This window comes from Perissodus microlepis, chromosome 7, assembly GCF_051167445.1.
Source record: "Perissodus microlepis isolate ML-2025 ecotype Zambia chromosome 7, ASM5116744v1, whole genome shotgun sequence".
In the NCBI taxonomy this organism is placed as follows: domain Eukaryota; kingdom Metazoa; phylum Chordata; class Actinopteri; order Cichliformes; family Cichlidae; genus Perissodus; species Perissodus microlepis.
This window is the reverse complement of record NC_140467.1, coordinates 57,539,875-57,564,900: the sequence shown is the minus strand read 5'-3', so window position 1 is coordinate 57,564,900 and position 25,026 is coordinate 57,539,875. Positions and strand designations below refer to the sequence as shown.

Here is a 25,026-nt window from a genome sequence, read left to right as displayed (position 1 = left end):
AGGCTGAGCCAAGCCACCCATTAGAGAAAAGTCACTTCAGCTGCTTGCACTCACATCCTTGGGGATTTCTTTCTTAGTTATTAAAACATATTAATGTGGTGTGTCTGTGTTCCTCACCTTATTCTCCAGTCGTCCGATGAGTTCAGCTAGACGGTTGATCTGCGCCTCCAGACCTTCTTTCCTCACCTCCACTGCACCTGCAGCACACAGACGTACAGATTCAGAATCTAAAGACACTGAATTAAGTAATAATATATCAAAAATATTTGCATCATTTTCTTTGCGGTTTGCGATAAGATATGGTGCATCTTCTAGTAACATTCATTCAAATGCATCTTATGCGTAATGAAATCGGTGCACTGTCGGCCTATTTCTTTTATAGCTACAGTATCACACCATATCAGTTACATATGGTGTGAACTCATTTACAGTATGCTCAGTAATGTAATAGTGTTTTAGAGCAGAGGAGGTGTCAGAGATATATCGTACTGTGATTTCTGATCTTCTTGTACAGAAAAAGTCTTGGGCCCTTTGCTGATATTTTCACAATTATTTCAGATCATTAAAGAAATTTTAATATTGGACATAAAAAAGCTATCCAAACCTATGTGGCTCTGTGTGAAAAAAGCAATTGCCCCCTAAGCTAATAACTGGTTGTGCAACTATTGGCAACAGGAACTGCAATCAAGATAACTGGTAATGAATCTTTCACATTGCTCTGGGGTAATTGTTTTAATTCAGCAACATTTGAGGGTTTCTGAGCACGAACAGCCCTTTTTAAGGTCATACCATAGCATCCTAATGTGATCTGAGTCTGGATGTTGATTAGGCCACTTCAAAATCTTAAATTATTATTATTATTTTTAGCTGTTCAGAGGTGACTTGCTGGTTTGTTTCTCATCACTGACCTTCTGCATAACTCAAGTGTGCTTGAGCAAAAACTATTTTACTTGAAGATCATCGAGATTTTTTTTTGGCAACGAGCCTTTGTGTTCTTTCGGTCAATGGTGAGTTTCTCCTTGGAATTCTGTTCTGGGTTCTTCTGTGTCCTTCTGGATGAGCTGTTGATACACTGTTGAAGTAATTTTGGTCGGCTGGCCACTCGTGGGAAGGTTCACCATTATTCCAAGTTTTCTCAATTACTAGAAAATGAAAAAACCTTAGAAATTGCTCTGTAACTATTTCCAGACTGATAGCTATCAATGACTTCTCATCTGTTTCTTTAGATTGTCAGATCAAGTGTTTGTCACGGTTCTGGGTCTGCAACCCAGTATTTGTGTTTCAGGTCCTGGATTAATATTCTTTGATTTAGTTTTATCGTGTTCCCCCTAGTCGTCTCCACGTGTTATACGCTTCGTTTCTAGTCTTTAGATTTCTGTCACGGTGCCTTCCCTGTGCTCTACATTTAGTTACTCTTGTCTCCATGGTTCATGGTCTCTCTGTTCCCCTAGTCAGTCATGTCTCCCTGTCACAGTGTCAAGTCTGTGTCTTCGTGACGGTCTCATGTTTCCTGTTTATTTTGATAGTTCCTTTTCCTGTGTTCAGTGTATTCAGTTTTGCTTCCTCTTTGTCTCGTTATGTTTGATTATTCCCAGCTGTGTTTCTCTCCTGTTTCCCATTCTCTTGTTATTCCCTTGTATATTGAGGTCTGTTGTTGTGTCATACACCCTCTCTGTGTGTGTTTCCTTCATGATCCCGGTATTTCCTAGTTCTCTGTTCCCAGTTTAGTTCCCTATTTTCTTAGTTTCTTAGTTTTTTGGTTTGAGTTTCATGTTTCTAGTTTCTTGTTTTTGGTTTTGTTTTCTGTATTAGTGTAAGAGTTTTTTTTTCCAGCAATAAAGCTGCCGTTTTGAGTTTACTTCCCATGTACGAGTCCTGCGTTTGGGTCCTACATCCTGCCTGCAACACAGCAAACCATGACAGTGTTGTTTTTTGAGCTCATTTGGCTTTAAGTGATTTTTGACTCAATCAGTCTGGCAGCAATCAGACCTGGGTGTGGCTAATAATAATAATTGGACTCAGCTTTCCAGAAAACTTGATTAATCAAAGTTAATGTATAATTAAACAATTACTTTTTTCACACAGGTCCAAGCAGGTTTGAATTGCTTTTCCCCCTCATTTAAAAACAGCATTTCATATTTACTCGGGTTATCTTTGTCCAATGTTAAAATTTGTTATTTGAGTCTGCCAAATATGTAAAAAACTAAGGAATCAGGAAGGGGGCAAAAACTTTTTCATGACACTGTGCGTATGTCAAACAGTAGTAAGTACAAAAAAGAAAAAAGCCCAGCTTCACAGAGCAAGTACTGTACAGTACACAGAATCATACCACCCTATGCTACACCGTGTGCTCTTCCTTTCACATCTCTCACTTTTCACTATCACTGTGAATGAATATTTCATATACGGTAATCTGGGAGTTTCAAAAAGGCTGATAAATAGGCAATTATATCTGTTTATCGGAAGGAACTTGGCCTGTTCAAAGACAGTAAAGAAATGGGAAGCTGGCTCCTTTGAGGTGCTCTGTTTAATTGGCTCTTATTCCAGTGCGACTTTAAGATGCCCAGCCACACAAGATTCCACCAAATTAGCTTTGGCTTTAAGATAATATTTCTCTTTGTGTGCAAAATATTTACTTCTCAGCAAGAAAGCCCGACACTGGGGTAGAAGAGCATATCCATCATTTGTTTTGATACTTGCTCATTATCAGTGACTGCAGTATTTTTTTAATGACACCATACCTAACCCTTTGTGCATTAGTTTCAATTCAATGCACAAAACTTAAGTCATTTACCAAATCAAATATGAATACAGTATATTAAATTTTATTAAAGGGTTCCAAAGCAACCCACTGGGTGATGCCATACTTCAATGCATCCATCTTTATATGAAACAGTAAAGACCTGTTAATCTGGGTGTCAGATCAGAAGATTTTACTATTACTTTATTAAGTTTCATAAGAATTTGAAAAAAAATTCTGCCTGTCATTCTTTAACTCTTCATGCCATAATTTTGTTAAACCTCTTGAAGAAAAGCTGAAGGTCTGCACAAAAGTTGTATACGTGTCCAAATACTTATGCACCTTACTGTATATTTGTTGTTTTCCATATTATTTGCATTGTGTCTTTTACATGCATGAATTTTTATGTGTGTATGTCTGTTTGAGTTCCAGCATGTAATTTCTGCTGGGTGGAGAGGACCCTTTTTTTCCTCTGTGCTATAAAACAACCCAGCATGTCCTATCATTTCTGACCCAGTGGAGCGTGCACAGTGTTGAGCTTTTCCTCTTCACTGTGATGTGCCTATGTGTGTATGGCAATTATGTATCCCAGTTCCATTGCTTATGTTTGCAGTGTTGTAAGGTTAAAATGGTTAACATAAGATCTTTTATAGTTAAATGTGCAGAGGGCAACTGGACTATTCCTTTTTTTTTCTCAGTATCTCCATTGATGATGACTGCTTATTTATGTGTCTTCATATGATATGAAATCAGAGAACGAATGCTGGGGGAAAAAATTGTTTCCCTCTCATTTAACCCACTTTTGCCAAATACACCACCTCCCTCAGTTCATTCCTACTCTTAACCACTATCTTCTTCCTTCCCTGATTCCTCCTACTCCTCCCCCTCACTGCTGGCCTTTTTCATCCCCTGATGGCCCCCTCACTGCTAATTGGAGAGCGAGCTGTCCACTCTTCATTAAAAGATTTAACAGCCAGTCAATTAGGAGCTACCTCCCTCCGCCCTAAACACACACACACACACACTAAACCATAGTCTGTAGCCATGGAGACAGTTGGAGATAAAAGCCCAGTGGTCATCTTGATGGACTTAGAAAATAAGTGGCCAGCTCAATTATAGAAGTGTGTGAGGAATTACAACCTTCAAATTTTGGAACAGGGCGGGGTGAGGTGGGGGGTCTCTATTGACTTTCTACTCAATTAAACCGGATTTGAGTTAGTCTACATTCGCCCAATTTAACTTTCTATTCTGTGCCACAGCGAGTGTGAAGAGAGAGTGCACATGAATCACAGAAAATTGCCATTATGTCTGAGTAGATGAATGTTTTTTAATACTTTGTATTATATAAAAAGTTTATTATATATATATATATATATATATATATATATATATTAGGGGTGCAACGATACTCTTATCGATATTGAACCGTTCGATACAGTGCTTTCGGTTCTGTACGCATATGTATCGAACAATACAAAATTTTTAATTTATTTTATCAACTTTCCTTCTGACGATGCTGTCTGTGTTGAGCGCTCAGTGGATCTGCGCTCGACAGTGCAGCCTAGGCGGAGTAGTCGAACGCAGATTCACTGAGTGCAGGGCAAGCTAGCGAGACAGAAGTTAAGCTCTCCTTGCAACATGGCAAATTGAACCTCCCCCCACCCTCATTCAGATGTGGCGTTTGGAACTATTTTGGTCTTCATGTGACGTATGACCCTGAAGGTAAGCGCGTCATGGACTAAAGTAAAACAGTATGTTGGATGTGCCACGCAATGCTCAATTACATGGGTGGGAACTAGTGTGTTAGCGTAGTTAGCTTGTTAACGTGTTGATGCCGTCCAGCCCCACGCACGGGGCGATCTGCGGTAGCTCGTTAACGGAGATTTGCCGTGTTGTGGCGTTAACGTCATTTCAACGAGATTAACGCTGACAGCACTAGTGGGAACACAATGAATATGACTGCACATTTACTCCGACAGCATCCTAGTGCAAAGACAAGTGGAAGCAGACAAAAACAACAAGCACGCATGCTACAAACTTTACCCGAGTCATTTAGACAGCCGTTAGCACATGATTCTCCTTATGGGGACCTGATATGTTTAATATGCTGCTGAGAATATAGCCCAGAAGAAGCGTATAGTATAGCTTTTATTTTGGAAAGAGCCATTTCTCTGTAATAAACTCTCTTTTCCAAAGATGAGTGATTCCTCAATCAGATACAGGGCTCGCAAAATCGCTCGCCCGACGTCCCAGGGCTAGCGATTTTTCCAGTCGAGCTACCAAAATCTATCTCTGCCCTGCCCGTCGGGCTATCGTAGGAAGGAAAAATATATGTCAATGCTTTTGCATTCTTTCGGAAATGTAGTTGGGTAATTATGTCATTGGCATCGGTGAGCCACTGTCAATATGTGACATATTGAAATCACGTTTGAATTTGCGCTTGTTTTTTGCTTTCACTTTGCAATCACGCGAACTGTGTATAGAGAGCGACAGTACTGATTGGTGAGTGACGATAATTTGCGCACCAATTCCTCTGACATCGTCTTATCAATCGTTAGCATGACAAGTGAAATCTCCCGCAGCAAGCTTAAACATGTGAGAGGTTGATCGCGCAGAGAATCGCTGAGCGTTATGTGAGTGCCTGTGTAAAAGCAGCAGGATATATATTTTAGTTCTGCTGAGCCAAATAAGACAGGTCAGGGTGAAGAAGTGACAGCCAAAGAAAAGCTTACCACAAAACGGAAAAGTTATGACAAATCAGACTATAAGGCAAAAAGAAAGTGCAGCTTTATGGTTTCATGGACAAAATAATTTCTGTGGCTGCAATATGACAAGCTATATAACCAGGGGTGCACATAAGTGGTCCGCAGGTGCGCATTCGCTGTCAAAATAAAAAACGCGCACAAGATAAGAAGTTGCAACGCGTGTTTGCGTACATAAGATTTTCTGGAGGTCAGACATTTGTTTAGAACTCTTAAAGATGTCGAAGAAGCAAACTCCTTTAAGCAATTACTTTGGTTTTCCTCCACCTCCAAAGAAATGTCAGAAGGAGTCCGAACCACAAAAGAAGCACGTATTCTCGGAAAAGTGGTTGCAGGAGGTGAGCTGGCTTCAAACAAATGATGAACGCACAGAGATGTGGTGCGGAATGTGCCGTGAAAATCCCACTCTAGCGGACAAAAACAGTGCCTTTTATATGGTCGCAAACGCGCGTTGCAACTTCTTATCTGGTGCGCGTCTTTTATTTTGACAGCGAATGCGCACATGCGGACCACTTATGTGCACCCGTGTAAATAACATAATGTTCTGCCGGGTGTGTTGTTGGTTTTCCCTCGATTTCTGAGTCGACAAGCGCCTTTGTTACTGGGACCAGTCATTTTAAGAAAGGCCCCCTTTAGAACCCATGAGAAATGCAAGAAATGCATTATTGCTCTGTCTGCAATATGTTTTTAATGTTTTGTTTCCTTTACAATATTATACTTTAATGTATAATATTGTAAAGGAAACAAAACAGGAAACAAAACATCAATCAAAAAATTGCTGTTTTTTATTCGGGCTACTTAAATTTATTTTGGGCTACCAAAAACTGAAGAGTCCCTGCCCGAAGGGCTACCAGGGATTTTGAAATTTTGCTAGCTCTGAGATATATTTATTTTTTTAATTACTTTTTTGTTTCAGCAACATTAAATTTAAAAACTGTACTTTTGAGTTAAAATATATATTTATAATTTTAATAAATGACAAATTAAAAAGGCATGAACATTTTTTTTGTATCGAAAAAATATCGAACCGTGACACTAAAGTATCGAACCGAACCGAACCGTGAATTTTGTGTATCGTTGCACCCCTAATATATATATATATGTGTGTGTGTGTGTGTGTGTGTGTGTGTGCACTACGTAACCAGTGTTTCATTGCTCATATCTTCTCTAGAAGCATCATTCTGAAGAAATCCATCTGTGAGCATCCATGGTTTAGACATCATGGTCATGGACATGTACAAACTCCTGAGTGTTCAGCTGGTCAGATAAAACTCAAGCTCTGTACAGAAAAGAGCCAAAGTCAGCACCATCTCCTGGGCTTGTTGATGGCGGCTCTTTAGTGGTGTGCAGGACATTAGTGAGGGCCTTTTATAACATGGTGATGGCTTCTGCAATCTTTTATGCACTTGCCTACCGGGGAGGTGGCAGCATGAAGAGGGACAGGTAACAGCTTAATAGACTGGGTAAGAGGGCCAGTTCTGTCCTGGCCAGTGCTCTAGGCCTCATAGAGGGGGTGAGAAGAGGATGTTAGCCAGGCTAATGTCCATGATGGGCAACACCCGCCCTCCCCTGCATGAGACTGTGGAAACCATGAGCACTCTAATTCACTTTTTCTTCCTGACCCTGGTGCTACTGTAGCACCTGCATTTCCCCAGTGTGGGGAAGAAGAAGCCATAGAAAGCACCCTATACTCATCTTTCATCTTTCACAAGTTCTCTGGTGATCTTACTGAACTTGCTTGCTGTTGAGGTAAACTCATGTTGTTGCATGTTGACTGTGTAACCTTGTGTAGTTCCATAGTCACAGATGAATTCTGAATGCACTGCTTTGCCTAAAACAAATGAGAGATTCAAGTTTACTTAAAAGCAACAAAAAATATGAAAGAGCAACACAGAGACAGGCTATAAACACGGTGGGGTCAAATTAATCAGTTTCCATATGTGGGTCAGCTTTGTCATATTAAATAGTATTTTATTAAAATTACATAATACCTACTCCTTCATAGGGTGAGCTGTTAGGAATGCCACACAGAAAATGAGAAAACTGGACTGAATAAAGGCAAACTTTGTCCAAATGTGTCCAGTGTGCCAACATTTAGTATATCTACATAAAAAGGAACTGAGGGCTCTTCTTCTGCCCTCCTCACACTGGCTCACTCACCATCTTCCATCCACTCAAAGACCGTTTCCATCGTTATCAGTGCTGGACATATTTTCAAGAATAAGTTCCATCTTCCCAGTGGTTGGGAACATTCGATATTTAATGCTTATCATACCATAATAGTCAACAGTGTGTAATACTTCTACTACAATTACTGTGACAGTAAAAAACTAAGGAAATTATGGGATCAGATGCAATTAGTGTGAAAATTCATGTTCACACTATATTTTGCAGGCATAAATTACCAGCTAGTGTGTTTCATATTTGTAAAGACATCTATCATAGCAGAATGCAAAACATACACCAATCACAGTTACATAATGTTTAGAGCAGCTGGATGTACACAAATAAAGGGAGTGCAGCTGCATATCTGATAGAGAAAAACACCAGCATAAAATGAAACAGCCAAGTCCATTTAGATTAGCAAAAACACACGTAGTTATGAAAAATTGTGCTATCATATTTTATATAGACAAAGAGAAAAAAGATACAGTAGCTTACAAAGTAGTACCTGAAACTACATTATCAGTAAACGCGACTATACTACTTTGGCTACATGGAAACCACCGTCCACCATTCACTAATTTCTCTATGTTTGAGCAAAACTATTGCAGTATTATTGAGAATTTACAGTAATTTTGTCTTTACAGAGTCTTAAATGATTTATAAAGTTAAACTGGTCCCCTTTTTTAGTTGTGGGAAAGTTCACACTGCAGAAAAATCATCCAAACTTAAAAACTGATTTTCCTGATAGGGAAAGGTCAAATGCAAAATCTCGCTGGAATCTAAACTCCCTGTAAGAGCTGCAGGGCATGATGAAGGGTCACTTAAGACTTGCAGCAAAATCTCTGTGCAAGGGCAGAATCTATGTTTTCCTCAAGCTAAGACACACGCTCTTACAGTGAATAGCCGTATGTGATGGAGACACACAAAGACACACTTGATTCTGAGTGTGCCTGAAAAAGCACTGAACAATAAACTGCAGTTCATTTGCAATTAACTCTCTTCACTAAAGTGGCGGTGCACTTAGAGCAGAAAATGCACTGAAGCACTGCAGCAGCTACAACATAGCATGAGCTGCTTAACTTTAAGTTGGAGGATATATTTAGCTCCTCATTCTCCTCTCCGTCTAACTCCTTTTCTCAGTCTTCGTGTTTTGTTCCACTCATCTCCCACTCACTGCTTTTTATTTCCTTTCTCCTTCCCCTGCCTGCCTGTCATTTAGCAATGACTCTCAGACCAGTTCTGTGGGATTGTGTCATTATAGAAGTGCTATTATGGCAATAAAAAGAGCCACAAAACAACTATGACTATGGGAAAACCACTGAGAACATAATTTCTCTAATTTTATTTACTGTTCAAAGGTTTTTTTCCCCCAACACTTGCTAATAAACACCCTACGTATGGATACAGGAGAGAGGGAGATCATTAACGTGTCTTTTAGACCCCATTCCTACAAAACTGCTCAAAGAAGTCCTGCCATTGATTAATTCTTCGATCTTAAATATGATCAACCTATCTCTAATAATCGGCTATGTACCACAGGCCTTCAAGCTGGCTGTGGTTAAACCTTTACTCAAAAAGCCATCTCTAGACCCAGCAGTCTTAGCTAATTATAGGCCAATCTCCAACCTTCCTTTCATATCAAAAATCCTTGAAAGAGTAGTTGTCAAACAGCTAACAGATCATCTGCAGAGGAATGGTTTATTTGAAGAGTTTCAGTCAGGTTTCAGAGCTCATCACAGCACAGAAACAGCTTTAGTGAAGGTTACAAATGATCTTCTTATGGCCTCTGACAGTGGACTCATCTCTGTGCTTGTCCTGCTAGACCTCAGTGCAGCGTTCGATACTGTCGACCATAATATCCTATTAGAGCGATTAGAACATGCTGTAGGTATTACAGGTACTGCACTGCAGTGGTTTGTATCATATCTATCTAATAGACTCCAATTTGTGCATGTAAATGGAGAGTCCTCTTCACACACTGAGGTCAATTATGGAGTTCCACAGGGTTCAGTGCTAGGACCAATTCTGTTTACATTATACATGCTTCCCTTAGGCAGCATCATTAGAAGACATAGCATACATTTTCACTGCTATGCAGATGACACCCAGCTCTATCTGTCCATGAAGCCAGATAACACACACCAATTAGTTAAACTGCAGGAATGTCTTAAAGACATAAAGACCTGGATGGCCGCTAACTTTCTGCTTCTTAATTCAGATAAAACTGAGGTTATTGTACTCGGCCCTGAAAATCTTAGAAATATGGTATCTAACCAGATTCATACTCTGGATGGCATTACCTTGGCCTCCAGTAACGCTGTGAGGAACCTTGGAGTCATTTTTGACCAGGACATGTCCTTCAACGCACATATTAAACAAATATGTAAGACTGCTTTCTTCCATTTGCGCAACATCTCTAAAATTAGAAATATCCTGTCTCAGAGTGACGCTGAAAAACTAGTTCATGCATTTATTACTTCCAGGCTGGACTACTGTAATTCATTATTATTAGGATGTCCAAAAAACTCACTGAAAAGCCTTCAGCTAATCCAAAATGCTGCAGCAAGAGTACTGACAGGGACTAGAAGGAGAGAGCATATTTCTCCTGTTTTGGCTTCCCTTCATTGGCTTCCTGTTAAATCCAGAATTGAATTCAAAATCCTGCTCCTCACATACAAGGTCTTAAATAATCAGGCCCCATCTTATCTTAATGACCTTGTAGTACCATATCACCCTATTAGAGCACTTCGCTCTCGCTCTGCAGGCCTACTTGTTGTTCCTAGAGTATTTAAAAGTAGAATGGGAGGCAGAGCCTTCAGTTTTCAGGCCCCTCTTCTGTGGAACCAGCTTCCAGTTTGGATTCGGGAGACAGAAACTATCTCTACTTTCAAGATTAGGCTTAAAACTTTCCTTTTTGCTAAAGCATATAGTTAGGGCTGGACCAGGTGACCCTGAATCCTCCCTTAGTTATGCTGCAATAGACGTAGGCTGCCGGGGGATTCCCAAGATGCATTGAGTTTTTCCTTTCCAGTCACCTTTCTCACTCACTATGTATTAATAGACCTCTCTGCATTGAATCATATCTGTTATTAACCTCTGTCTCTCTTCCACAGCATGTCTTTTATCCTGTCTTCCTTCTCTCACCCCAACCGGTCGCAGCAGATGGCCGCCCCTCCCTGAGCCTGGTTCTGCCGGAGGTTTCTTCCTGTTAAAAGGGAGTTTTTCCTTCCCACTGTCGCCAAAGTGCTTGCTCATAGGGGGTCATATGATTGTTGGGTTTTTCTCTGTATCTATGAAGCGCCTTGAGGCGACTTTTGTTGTGATTTGGCGCTATATAAATAAAATTGAATTGAATTGAATTGAATTAATACAGTGAAGTAACAACAATACGACTTTCAGGTCTGTTAACAAATGGCACCGGCTGTTTATATTTACAAGCTGCCGATTTTAACACACTGAATGTCAGGGAAGAAGAAGAAGGAGAAGAAGGAATTATGGCCACTCTGGCACCCATATACAGGTGGAGGAGAAAGGAGTTGGGAGTCATTAATCAATTGCCTTGTCCTGACAGAAGACAAAGCACTGCTGACATCAAGGACCTAAGCTGTCAGTGCTGCTTTGCAGCCCACAGCACAGAAGAAAAGGTGGATGTGGGGGAGAAAAGTGAGAAAACAGGAAAAGCGATGGCATGATGAGGTAGATGAAAGACTGAAAACGAGTATGAAAGGTTGGCTTTATACCTTTGCCTTGGTTTAGGAGTCAGGATCCATCCAACAAGTAAATATTAAAAGGGGACAGGGTATACTGATGTACAAGCATGTCCACATGCACTTGAACACTGACAAAATTTTAGTTTCTGAAAACATATTCGAGTTATAATATAATTATACACTTTATGTGTAGACCTCGATTCAAGTCAATTCATTTTTATTTATATAGCAACAAATCACAACAACAGTCGCCTCAAGGAGCTTTACACTGCAGGGTAAAGACCCTACAATAATAGAGAGCCCCCACAATCAGATGATGAGCAAGAACTCTGGTGACAGTGGAAAGGAAAAACTCCCTTTTAACAGGAAGAAACCCCAGCAGAACCAGGCTCGGGGAGAGGTATCTGCCATAACTAAATAGGGACGATGGGAGGAAGAGACACGCTAATGAAGAGAGCCAGAGATTAATAATAACTAATGACTAAATGCAGAGTGGTGTTTAAACACATAGCGAGTGAAAAAAAATGAATGAAGAAGAAAAACTCCCAAAGCTAGTTATTCCAGTGTAACTAGGGAAGGATTCAAGGTCACTTGACTCAGACCTAAGGCAAGTTTTAAGCCTAATTTAAAGCAGAGAGGGTGTCTGTCTCCCGAATCCAAACTGGGAGCTGGTTTCATAACAGAGGGGCCTGCCTCCCATTCGACTATTAAATAGCCCAGGAACCACAAGTGTCATCACCTCATAGCTTCAATTTGAACTGAATATTATGGAATAATATATTGCATATTATTATATATTTTTATATTATATTATTACAAGAATTGAAGCTCTTTAATATGCACACTCCCATGGAAACAAAAATAGTTTTGGAATGTGGAACAGGTGGTGACTTTTGTTCTTTGGGTACATTGGTGTTTTTGAAAACAGAGATTTTCCCTTTTTGTTTTAAAAAAAATCCCATCCGCAAGTGCAGTTTTGAAAAAATCGAAACGAAAAACGAAGTCCAACGCGAGAACATACCAAATCCTAACTGTGTAGAAATGTTGGCCAATCAGAAGTCTAGATGCCTGTAAGGGAAACAGTAAACCTTAAGTACATCTGAAAAGTTTTTGTGTTTTTCTTGAAGGCAAGTCAATTTTGTATTGCTTTTCAAGTGCCTTCATCATTTCAAATGTTAATAATTAAAGGAAACATTTTGGATTTGTCTCATTAGCTCTCTTGGCCAGAGTTTATTCAATAAAGAAAGAAACTGAAAATTTTAAATTAGTCTGAGTGATTCATAATTATAAGTCACAGCGCTGTAAAATATATGGCTGGTGTAGACTCATAACTTAGCAATGGACAAAATGAATACAGCATACATAAATTTAATTTAAAAAAAATTTTTTTTTTTCAAAACCGACGATGACGTTGGCGTCGGGATTTGAGTTGTGAAAGCGTCTGTGCTGAATGTAGAAGCCACGTCCGAAGTTCACTCTGATGCCTCTGTCTTTCTAAATGGAGGGACAGTAACTGCGTGTGTATATGTAAGCATGTAAAAACTGCAGATAGTAAGATTAATAGCAACAGTATTTTGTGTATATCCACCATTGTAGAAATTTATCTCAACAACGTGGGATAAACAACGTGGTGCACAGCGTGACGTCAAAAAAGACTCACACCTTTGACGTTGCGTGACTAAATGTCCGTTTTCCTCATCCACACGTAAACGCAAACACTGAGTTTTTGAAAATCTCCACCCTGGCAGGAGTTTTTAAAAATCTCGGCTTTCAGTAACCCAAAATGGCGTTTACATGTGGATGAAAGGCAGAAAAAGCAGCGTTTTCAAAAATACCCGTGTACGTGTGGACGTAGCCATAGTCACTTGCATTTGGAAGCATCTGCTTCCGTGGCAACATTTGGTCAAAGCACTTTCAATTTGGGTGAAACACTCAGCTTTTAGCCTGACCAGTAACAAAAAATCCATCAGAGATAAAGTAAGAACAGACTTTCAGAAAAATACAGAAGGGTTCAACACATTTCACTACAAAATGTGTCATCTGGTCTTAAAAAGAGAAAAGCAAAAGACTGGAGAATGCCATAAAAATATCTCAAAAAAGGCAAACAGTGCTGTTTGGACAGATAAAACTAACCTGCAACAGAATTACACAGAGACAGAGTTTGGAGAAAGGTCACAATCCGATCCATACAACTTCACCTGTGAACACTGGGGGCACTGTTATGCACGGCATGCAGTGGTGCTGTGTCAGTGATTATTGATGATGTGACAGAAGATGGAAATAGCTCAAATTCAGCCACGCGTGCAAAACTGAGTGAAAAGTGCCTCAGACTATAGGTGGAAACTAAGCCAAAACATACTGTGAAAATGACCAGGAACTTTTTCAAGGTCAGGAAGTGGAATATTCTGAAACAACCAACTCAGTCTCCTGCTTTCAACTCCATTGTGGATGTACTTCACCTAAAGAAGATAAAAGTAAAAAGTGGGCAGAAAGACCCAAAACAACATCTGAAGACAGATGCAGGTACAACCTTTACTGCCAGAGCCTTCAGGCGATGTCTGACCAAGCATCAGGAGGTGGAAACGCACAGTCCCATGGAAACCCATGAAGTGACATTTAGGCTCCTGAAAATATAGGACTGTGTAACAAACACTTGCAACCAGCCTTGCTGCTATTGAATAGCTGTTAATGGAGCTGCTGAAATACAAACTGATGATGCTCATAGTTGGACATGAGCACTAAAACAAGTTTAATGTGCCTTTTTACACCACCAAGAAAATGAGCTATCATTTAGTTTGACGTTGAGCTCGTCGCCCACCATGTGTCTGACTGTTTGCTGGGTGCTGTTTTGGCCTGAAGCAAGGCGACCCAGCAGTGCTATAACAGAAGTTCACAAATGAGGTTTTAGTTCAGAGCAAGAGCTCCGCAGATGGTGCCCAGAACGTGACCAGTTTGTACCAAGTCAGTATGATCTAGCACAGCAAACTTCATTTTTCTGTTAAATTTTCAGCACAAATATTTCCAGGCCTGTGACTGCATCATGCTGTTCAGTGGCCTTTTCTGTTCCCAACATATCCCAGGACACACTCCGACAGATGACAGCTGCTTGGATTCACAAAGTGGAAGAACTGAAAAACAGATAGGTCGTGCTGTCACCTTTGTGAAAGTCTCAAATTGATTTTTCTTCTACGAAGAACTTGAACTGAAAAACTTTTTTTAAAATTTCATTTTACTGTCATCCGTGTAAAACTATCCAACTACTTTTTATGCACTTGGTTACCTCAGAAGAAAAACAAGAGAAGCAGAAAAGCTGAAGCAACAATAATTACACTTTTTTTTGCAGATAGATGCAAAAAAAAAAGTTGTGCTGAATGTAATTTACATAACTAAGAATAATAACACTAAACAGTGCCAGTAAACTGGACTATATCCTCACTGAAGAAGTGTATCGTGTACAAAGAATGATACAAAAGCTAATCCTTAAAGACAAAAACTTTTTGGATAAAACTCTTCAGAGATTACTCGGCACTAAATGTGTTTTTTTTCCCATCAAATGAGCAAAAAGAAAAAAGAAAAAATATATAATATGCACTTTGATGGGCTTTAAACGTTCACTGTGAGCAAGCAAAAAAGAAGCAAACCTGAGATGAAATTCAGTAGATTTTTGCTTTTGGTGCAGACTCTCTTCATGAACTAAGATGCTCCACTGATTTACCAAAGACGGTTTTTAATCATAAGTTGTTACTAATGACATTAGTAAGTTTTCTCTTTTACACAAAGGTACAGAGTCACATTAATGAGTAGTAAGTGCCTGTGTTTACCTTCCGTTTAGTGTTAAAGCTCCTGCAATCTTTTTAATTTACAGCTCGTTTTGTAAGTTTTCGATTTTTTGGATAAAGAAGATAAAAATATCAATGTTTTCCTTGACTGAATCACTGTATTATACATACACATCATATGCAACATCCACCAGATGCTGCTTTATTATCCAGCATCCAGCAGCACACTGAATATGTCACTGTCAATGATCTGTGTCATCTCTTCCCCATAGTGTGTACAAAAATATCTGCACTTGCATCAGGGTTAATGACCAAATATCCAAGAGTGAGTTCTTAAGAAGAATTTATACAACTCAATAAAAATAACCCTTTTTTGTCCTGCACAGAATCTTAATCAACAGTTTAGCAGCTTGAAGCTTAACAGCGATGGTGTGATTGCAGGGATATTTAAGAAACTCCTGAGCAAAGAAGGAGAAAAAACCTCCAGGCGATTTCACATTTCATTTTAGTTGAACCTTAACAGACACACTTTTTCTCACACAAAGAAAAATAGATATATTGCAGATGATTTAGCTACTAGTAAAGTTACATTTGCAGTCCTTGGGCATCCACATAATAACACATCTAATACACTAACAACTTAGAAATTAAGTTACAACAAATGCTAAAGCTATTGACAGCATTCTTCCTTAGGCTTCCACACAAATGAACGTGACCATGAATCCAAGAGCAGTGTCACCAGCGTGAGCCCCACAGCTATCAAACAGACAATATTAAGCCTGTAGTTGTTACCTTCTCTGCCTGGCTGCGCGGTACTAAACACCTAGCTGTTAAATTTGTATGGAAGGACCTCTACTATGCGAGTGGCCGTGAATGCACGCAGCTTGAAATAACATCTATTCCAGTCTTTACAACTAACTAGCTTAGAGCTTGAGCTTGATTATTTCGATGTTGAAAATGGTATCACGTTTTTTATTTAATGCTACAATATGATGAAAAAGGCACCAGTTTAAAAATGTATACCATGAAATATGAGCAGGAAAAAAAATACCACTATCAACGATGCTTTAACATTACCTACTGTACAATCTGAGACTCCAAACTACAACAGTAGTTGATATCCACTGCTACAGTGCAACACGTCTATTAACATTTCTGTGGGCCGGGAGTACCAGCACATTACCCTGACTAATGCAAAAAGTAGCTGTAACACTGTGTGTATCATGCATGAGGAAGAATTTCTTGAGCCACAAGGTAAACAAACTTTGGCAGAATGACAAAGCTGTGTCAACACAAATCAGCGCTCTGTCTCATAGCCTGACTGCAGCTCTCCATATCTGTATGTATGTCTATGGCATCCCATTGAAACACAGAGATTTACTGACACCAAGGTAGCCATTAGCAGCACTCTTCTCACCTAACTGCAGCAGAGGGGGTACTAAATCTCAAAAACCTGTCATGGCAACAAACTCATATAGGCTTAATTTTTTTTTATGTTCAAGTCTTAGCCAAAATGGGCCATGCCACACAAAACTGGAGCACTGTTTATGACCTCAGCCACATGCTGTGACAGTGAATATTTTTCATACTGCGTGACCAGTTAAGGAGACAAGTCAAGCTACTCCTAACAGCAGAGTCACCCGTCACAGACTAATATTATGTGATCGCCACACAACATTTAGTTAAACCCCAGCAGATCATTCTCTCTTGCACTGATAACAAAATAAATCAGTAATGGCTTTGACATCTTCACAATTGTCTGTCAGATTTAACCAAATAGAAGATATTAGAAACTAATTCAAATTTTCAAGTCAATAAATCAACAAAACATTTGAGCTGAGACAACACTGTCACTGCAACAGCTTAAAGAGGACGAACATCTGTAAACAACTGTAGAGGGTACTGTAATTTTACTGTATGTCATTAAAATGACATAAAGACCTTGAGGTAACAGTGTTGAACTTCGACTAACACTGATAATTTCTAAATATATCGAATAACCCATACACTGAATTATTTTTTATTTTGTAAACCCAGGTCATCTTGTACCCTTTTCAGCTTCACGTCCTCTTTGTTAATGCTCCTGCCTTTTCTGAAATATCCTGTCATCTTCACATACACCTCCCCTGTGGCTTTTCATATTTACCAAACTGTCTTTAATCTTTCATATTCTAGAGTTTTATTTTGCTTTGGGGTATTTCTTGTCCATGCCCTCCTGACAGTTTTTTGATAGCATTAGGCATTGTTTGGATTTCATGTCTTTCTTTCGCCTGTCACTTGCTGCCATGTTTGCTTCATGGGCCGCATTCATGTGTATGATCCCTGCTCTGTACATTAAAACAGAGATTACTGACTTTTATCTTGTCATCTGTCAGATCCCCGCCTTTGAGTCAGCTTGAGCTCGTGTATAATATGGTTGTCTCCCTCCTTTGAGGGTTTCCTCTCACCTGAGCCTCCACTTATCTGTTTTTCACTCTTCCCTGTGAATATTTGTGATGACACTGTTATGACTACTTTAATCAAATATATATGTCTATATAATCTGTATTTTCTTTCATAAGAATCATTAACAGGTTAATAATCCAATTAAAAGAGCTGTGAAAAAAGTAAATGAAAGACAATGTACAGTTTATTTGTGAATTAATGCACTAATAATTGCCTTACATTTGATTACAAGGACTTCACTACCCATAATGCTCTTATAAGTTATCTAGCAATGTAAGGATATTACTTTCTAAACACAGGAAACTAGTTAAGCCTGTGAAATACGTGTATTCCTGGTTTACATTGACTAGAGAAAATGTCTCGTTTCAAGCATAGGGCCTCTTCTTGTTTTGGAGCCACTATGAGATAGCAGCAATTCCCTTTGCAGTATCAAGAAAATTACCCGAATACATCTGCAAAAATAGCAGCAGGGCTCACCCAAACAGACAATAATTACAATTCTGCAGTTCAGATACTCCAAAGTAGATTTAGAAAGAAGGTTCTCATTGGAAATGCGCATATGTCAAAGCTAGTGAATGTCACTCATCCAGTGTTGGTGCACTGAGGCAGTTATATGATGAATGCAAAATTCAAATTGGGAGCCTAGAGTCAATGGGACTGGTATTGGATACCTGCTAAAGATGCTACTAGAGGACATGACTCTTGATTGTAGCTGTCAGAATTGAGCAGAAGACAAATGGAAGGTGCTGGATGTTCTTCAGGACTATCAGAGTGGATAGAGAACTTGGCAAATGATGACCTCGTAGAATCAGAGAAAGAGCCTCTCTGCTCACAAGCCATGCAGGAAATCATCGTCCTCCAGTGACATGAAACTAAAGAAACCATGAATGGCACCCATCCATGCACCGAAATCACATTTGTAGAAGATGAAGAAGCTAGGCAGGCACTTTGTATGATTCGGAAATATACTGCAAGGCAAAGGACGAGTCATTTGTAACATGTGGAGGCTGGCATCACATATCTATTTGTGAGGAAAAATGAGGCACATCCATGTACGGAGTCTAAACAGACAATGTCATTCTGTCAGTACTTTCCCATCTGAAAAGATGAAGCCTGACAATGAGAACACTCTGTTGTTGCATTCTGCCAAAGCGTGGGGGGTAAGGAACACGTGTAGGATGATAGTCTGTTTCTCGCTTTATGGAGGAAGTCAGAAGAGCTTTGATTGTGACAATGCAGCTATGGTGCTGGAACGACCAATCGTCAGACAAGGGACATTTAACCTCTGCACATTTGGCTCTGTAACATGTGAAGCTCAGCTTGGAAACCATCTGGCATAAACTGCAATATACCAAAATAGAAACAGCTGCAACCTCTCAAGTGTGCATTTGCATTAAAGGTTCACCTCGATTTCACACAGAGGGAGGTGAAGAAGTCTAATATTTGCACACTTCCCTGGCGATACAAAACCTAACTTTTTGTGGCAGCTGGCTCACATTGCTAGTGACAGATAATTAAGGTCAGATACATACAGACTGGTGTCATTAGATTATAACCTTGCACGGGCAGTTTGGGACACTGTAATAATGTCCATCATGAATTCTGAAAATTTAGGTCACTGAGAATCACAAATGAAAAGTCTGGGAGTGAACGAATGAACGAAGCTGCTCTGACAACAAAACAACTCTGGGCAACTACCGCACTGGCTAGAAATGGTTAAAAAGTTTTGAAAAGAAAATCAAAAAAGATATCAATGAAGTGATGGAGGACAACTCGACAAAAGGGATGGCGAGGATGTGCAAAGGAATAATAAATCACTATTAAACATTCAAGCGTAATACCTGAAAAAGGATAAATTAGTCCCTGAATTTAGGTCCCTGTCTAAAGGAGTGCTTCTGCACATATCAGCATCATAACTGGATTGGGATGCTGGGAGATTTCTGTGGTTTATGGCACTGTTAACAGGAGCTGCATGTGCTCAGAATGACCAGGGCAGTGCCCAGCAGAAGGAAGGACATTTAACAGTACCCAGTGGTGATAAAGACCATCAGAACCTCACTTTATGTGAATGACTTTATGCAAGTTTGCAGGAGGTGTCAGTGGCCCACTCAGTGACAGCAACATTGAGCACAGAGTCTGCTGCAGGCATGGCCCCCCTGTTTAAGTGAATAACAGGCTCTCTAGACCTGATAGTGAAGCAGTAGATCTCTAAAATTCACATCATTTCACTGGCAAGGCAGACATTTCACACAGTTGTTTCAAGGTAGATGTTTTGCTTTTAGATTTAAGGCAAAGGTTGGACAACAGAACGTGGCACCACTTCCACTGTTGTTGATTTCGGAGGATTATGCAAAGTCATCGGGGCGTATTATGCCAGAGATCCAGCTCCCTTTGAGCTGGATCTCTGGCATAATACGCCAGAATAACGTCAAGAGTTCAGTGTTCAGACATTGCATAAAGTTTTGTTAGCAGTCCAAGAGTTTATTGTATTTCAGGGTCCATTCACTAAAGAAAATGCCTGACTTTTAAGTACATGTCTCAACGAATAAATTCCAAAGTAATTAGACTAAAGTACAAAAACCATATTGAAAAAAATGTGAGGTGTCACTTTTTGGAAAAGCAATTTGTTTGAAGGGTACAAAGTGTCAAAGTGAGGGTACAGTGTTGCGCTAACTACCAGCTGGTGAAGGATGACAGAGAGAAAGACCAACAGAGTAAAAGAGAGAGAAAAAAGGAACTTTTAGTGCTCTTGCACATCCTCATATAGAAAATCACCAGACAGTCAAGTGCTGAGTGGACTAACACACTCTTACCCTTAAATTTTAACACCTTGTGGGATATGCTGAACAAAAAATAAACTCCCCATGTTCTCTCTTTTCTTCCTTAGCCATCACTTTCTTTATTCGCCGTCTTCCTCCCCTGCTTTTAGTTCAGCTCTTGACTCCTCAAAAACCCGTTCCCTCATTTCCATGAGAATTTCTCTGCACTGGCCTTTCCGCTACGGGGAAGCTGCATCAGACCTGTGCAGGTGGCTGATTTATGTGTTTTACAATGGAGCATAAATTACATAAGGATAAGTGTGTGTGCAGTAAAATTGATGAGTAACAGTTAGAGTTTGATTTCTGCTCAGTCAGAACGCTGTAACCTTGCTAAAAGGATGGGATGTGAAGCTAATTACATGAAGGATGGCCTCCAGTCATGCAATCTTCAGCGTGTGCTTTAGTGTGTGTGTTTGCAGTTGTCACCTGAAGCAGTATTGATGGTCCTGACAGCCTCCCTGGCGCTGACTCTGTTATTAGGGGGATAGTCAGGGACAGTGTTTTCGTAGTGCTTCCCTGACATCCGTGGACTCACTTTGGCAGGTAGATGACTGAAAAATAGAGAGATGGAGAAGGATGGAGAGGAGGGAAGGGGGAAAAGAGAATTAGATAAAAAAGTGAGGAGGAGGAACAGAGAATAGAAGACAAAAAAACAATAAAATGCCTTGGATTTGGAGAATTGGCTTACGCACGAGTGATACAAAAGAGGAATGAAGGTGAGATAGAAGGTGATGAAAATGTGATGAAGGAGATGAAAATTGGTTTCTGTGTGTGCGTGCAAGAGTGACAGATGTTTTAACCAAAGACGATTTGTGCTTGAAACACTGCCTGGTTCCCATTACAGCCGCTGACAATCTGAGTTTTACACATAATACCGTGACACATGTGCACAGTCACGAACAAACACACATTTGCACATTCCCAATTTCACACATAACAGCCAGCGATCCCCTCATTGGCTCACCCTGATTGGCTGTGCTGCTCATCAATGGCATCCACGGCACTCTCCACAGAGCTCAGGAGAGACTGGATCTGATTGGCTGACTCCTTCAGCAGGAAACGGGTAACAAATTGCTCCACGTTGGTTCCCCTCTCATACACCTGGAGAGAAAAAAAAAGGATTGACAGCGTGTGTCATATATAATTTGAGTTGTTCTGTCAAAAGATGTAACATCAAAATGTCTGTGAAGTCAATGTTTTTTCCCCCTTTCATCATGTCTTTCACACATCACAGCGCAGCACTGCAGCCTTCCTGTCCGTTACTATCCTGAAGAGACTTTCCAGCTCAAATCTTATTTTGCTCCTTCCTTGCATTCATTTAATGGTTGATTTGCTTCTCGCAGTGGACAGACAGCAGCTAGGGAGGCAAAAATAACAAGTAAAAACAGACTAGTGCACTGCATTTGGAGAACATGACAGCTGGTAATGGATTATTGGATAATGAATGACTTGAGACGTCTATACAGACAGCTGATTATTTGACTTTGTGGATGTAGTGTGTTGCAGCTGCAGTGAAAAAGAAAAAGGTTGGTGTCACTGAAGCTTTGAGACAAGCGTTGTCTTTCACAAACTTGAAATGAAGACTGTGGCTTTTCTCCACACGGCCACTACTGTTTGATGCTATTCTGCTGTGTGTGCTAATTACTGTAAATGATATATATAAATAAAGCTTTTACTTTTAGAAATTAAGAAGCACTTTTGCCTTAAAGGAAATGTTGAATTATGGAAATCTTGTAAATCTTGTAAATGTGACTTCCTACTTCCTACTGTTTCAGTTCAGATTCAGCAGACAAAGACACGAAGCCGCTGAAACAATATTCTTCTTCTCTAGCAATACACAAAGGCATTGCAGCAAGAAAGAAGAGGGATCAATAAAGTCATCAGTTGTCAGCATCATTCACCGTTCTACTACAATACTGATCCACCCGATTTACACCAGCCGCCTTAGATGAAGTGCATCGGTCTGTTGGTATTCAGCTTTCCCAGAGCTGTTTTAAATTGTGTCACGAGTGGCTATGAGTCCTTGAACGAAAGTGTATTTAAAATAAATAAGAATCCAATAATACATGACAGACCTGTGAATGTGGAAAATTTGGAAAAGTTTTTAATTTTTTTTACCTCAATCAAACATTTTCAAATACAGAAGCTAAAAAAAAGACAAGTGACATCTTAGTGAACGCATCAAAGCAAGCGTCCCTGAGCTGCTCCGCTGATAGTGTGAACACAGCAAACTATCAGAGGAGTTGAGTGTTTCAGATAAGACTGGCACTCCTGCTTTAACTCTGATGACCTTATCACAGCGACCACTTAATTATTTAACGGCGTGAGGGTGTGCTTTAAATAAATTTAAAAAAAGCCAGTCCATTCAAAATGAGTCGCAGCACATCTATCAGTTCTGGATTTCAAGCTGTGTGCGTGAGGCTGTACTTTACAGTTTACTGCAAGTTACAGTTTGCATTTAAAGACTTTAAGGTAGTGTTTTGGTTTTTCTTTGTTCTCTTTCTCTCTCAAAAAATTAATCTAAATTATAAAAAATTGACACGAATAGTTCATTTTTGCTCCAAGTTGGGAACATTAGCATGTCTGTATAAGAAATTGAAGAGTTATTTCTAAGGCTAGTGGTTACAGTATATGTAAACATGTATGTAAAATAAAGCGAAACTAATAAGAGTATGTTTCTAAAATTTTAACCCTCATTATTTCTACTGTACCAATATTTGACCATATGATTGAGTAATTTAGGTCCCGGTAACCCATCGAGGGCAAACTGTGGCTCTTACCACTTGCTGGTTGGGAGTTTTGTTCCCAGCTGCCCTGAAGACCCTAAATTGGACCAGTAGAAGAAAATGCATGGAAGTGTTTTTATTTATACATATTTGAAGATGTTTTAGTCAGAATATAGAAGGAGAAATACACAGCTGCAGCTCTAACATATTTTATAGCAAAAATAAAGCCCAATAAATCATAAACATAGTAGTACTAGGCAGTCTATTTGATGAATGTGCCATGTCTGGCAAACTTAAAAGTAGAAAAATGAAAAGAAAAAAGCATCAGGCTGCATTTTAAGAATAGATAAAATCTGGTAGTGGTGGTACTGGATCTCCAGGGAGGAAAGCATCAAAAAAACATCCATCCATCCATCCATCCATCCTCTGGAGTCTGGAGCCTATCCCAGCTACCGTAGGGGGGCGGGGTACACCCTGGACAGGTCGCTAGCCTGTTGCAGGGCCAACACGCAGAGATAGACAACTATTCACACTCACATTTACACATATGGACAATTAACTTAACTGCATGTCTTTGATGGGAGGAATCTGATGTACCTGGAGATAACCCACGCAGACATGGGGAGAACATGCAAACTCCACACAGAAAGGCCCCGGCGAGATTATGGTGCGTCAAAGCTAATCACCTGGAAACATTTCAAAGTCAACCAAAGTATTTTCCACCAACTCATGGAGCAACTTCAGCTTAATTAGCTAACTGGACACAGCTGAACCAATTTGCTTCACCCAGATGTCTTCAGTCTGCAAACTTAAGAGATGGTGACAGAATTTGAATTCTATTTTTGCTGCTAACGTTGGGGCCTGACAGGCAACGGTGACAAAGAAATAAAACTGCCAGCTTTCATTAACTGCTTAAGACATGTTTAAGGCCAAAACCTTTTCAGAATAATACATGAAAACCTGACTATTGAACACCAGGCCATAATTGACTGCACATGTACTCTAGAGAGTGGAGTCAGTCGGTCATGTCAGCTTTACTGTCAGGAGTCACAGTGCAGTGATTCAGGAAGACAATTAAGGTTCCTGTGCATTCACCCATTCTCTGCTGCACTCTAATCAAAGACAAACGCTCCTGTGAGACAGCGAATCACACAGGCCTCTGTATTGACTTCCATTATGATAGTCAATGACTTCCACACATGCACACAAGCAAGCATACACTGAAAGAGCCAAACTCATCCGTATCTGTGTGCAGAATAGTCCAGTCAGCTAGTTCTGATTTTCAAAAGCATCCAATAAAAGCTCAACTATCTGTAAAACAGCAACCAGATTACAGAATTTAGGCTTGTGGTCCAATTTGTACTTACTGTTTTATTCAGGAGGCGCCGATGACACATTAATGACTACCACGCTGAGATTCAATTATTTAAGAGGGATACACGTCTGAGTAAACAGAAATGAAAAATGAGAATCTTATCAGTTTTATTGAATAGTTTATGAGGGCGCTGCGAGTCAATTGTGGACATTTAGTCTTTAAATTGGAAAATGCTGATAAAGTCTTGCCATTTATTTGGTATATTCAACATGCTTTGTCTTTAGTTAGACAAGCTGAGTGCTAGCATTTATAGCAAACAAAAAAAATATTGGTAGGAAATTCCCTCTGGGTAAATGTAAAGGCATGTGCCTTATAAATTAGCAGATTTGCAAGAAGAATGAGCTAAGATATAAGAGGTATGATTAGTTGGTAGAGGCAAAATAATAGATGAAGGCTGAGATATAACTGCCCTTAGCACAATTATCCAAATGTTCATATACAAAACAGACACAAGATTTAACACAAGTCAGGGCGACTCAGGGGATTGGGAAGCTCATCTGTAAC

At 39.8% G+C, this 25,026-nt stretch overlaps 1 protein-coding gene across 2 annotated transcripts in view; it reads right to left on the bottom strand.

Moving 5' to 3' along the window:
- Positions 1 to 25,026, bottom strand: part of necab2 (N-terminal EF-hand calcium binding protein 2) — a 143,879-nt gene that overhangs the window by 56,073 nt on the left and 62,780 nt on the right. For both annotated transcript variants that reach the window (XM_084936230.1, XM_084936229.1), the window contains exons 6-8: positions 21,386 to 21,522; positions 20,848 to 20,972; positions 118 to 197 (exon numbers count right to left, since the gene is read on the bottom strand). In XM_084936230.1, the coding sequence (XP_084792356.1) occupies positions 118 to 197; positions 20,848 to 20,972; positions 21,386 to 21,522 (342 nt within the window). The remainder of the gene's footprint in view (positions 1 to 117; positions 198 to 20,847; positions 20,973 to 21,385; positions 21,523 to 25,026) is intronic.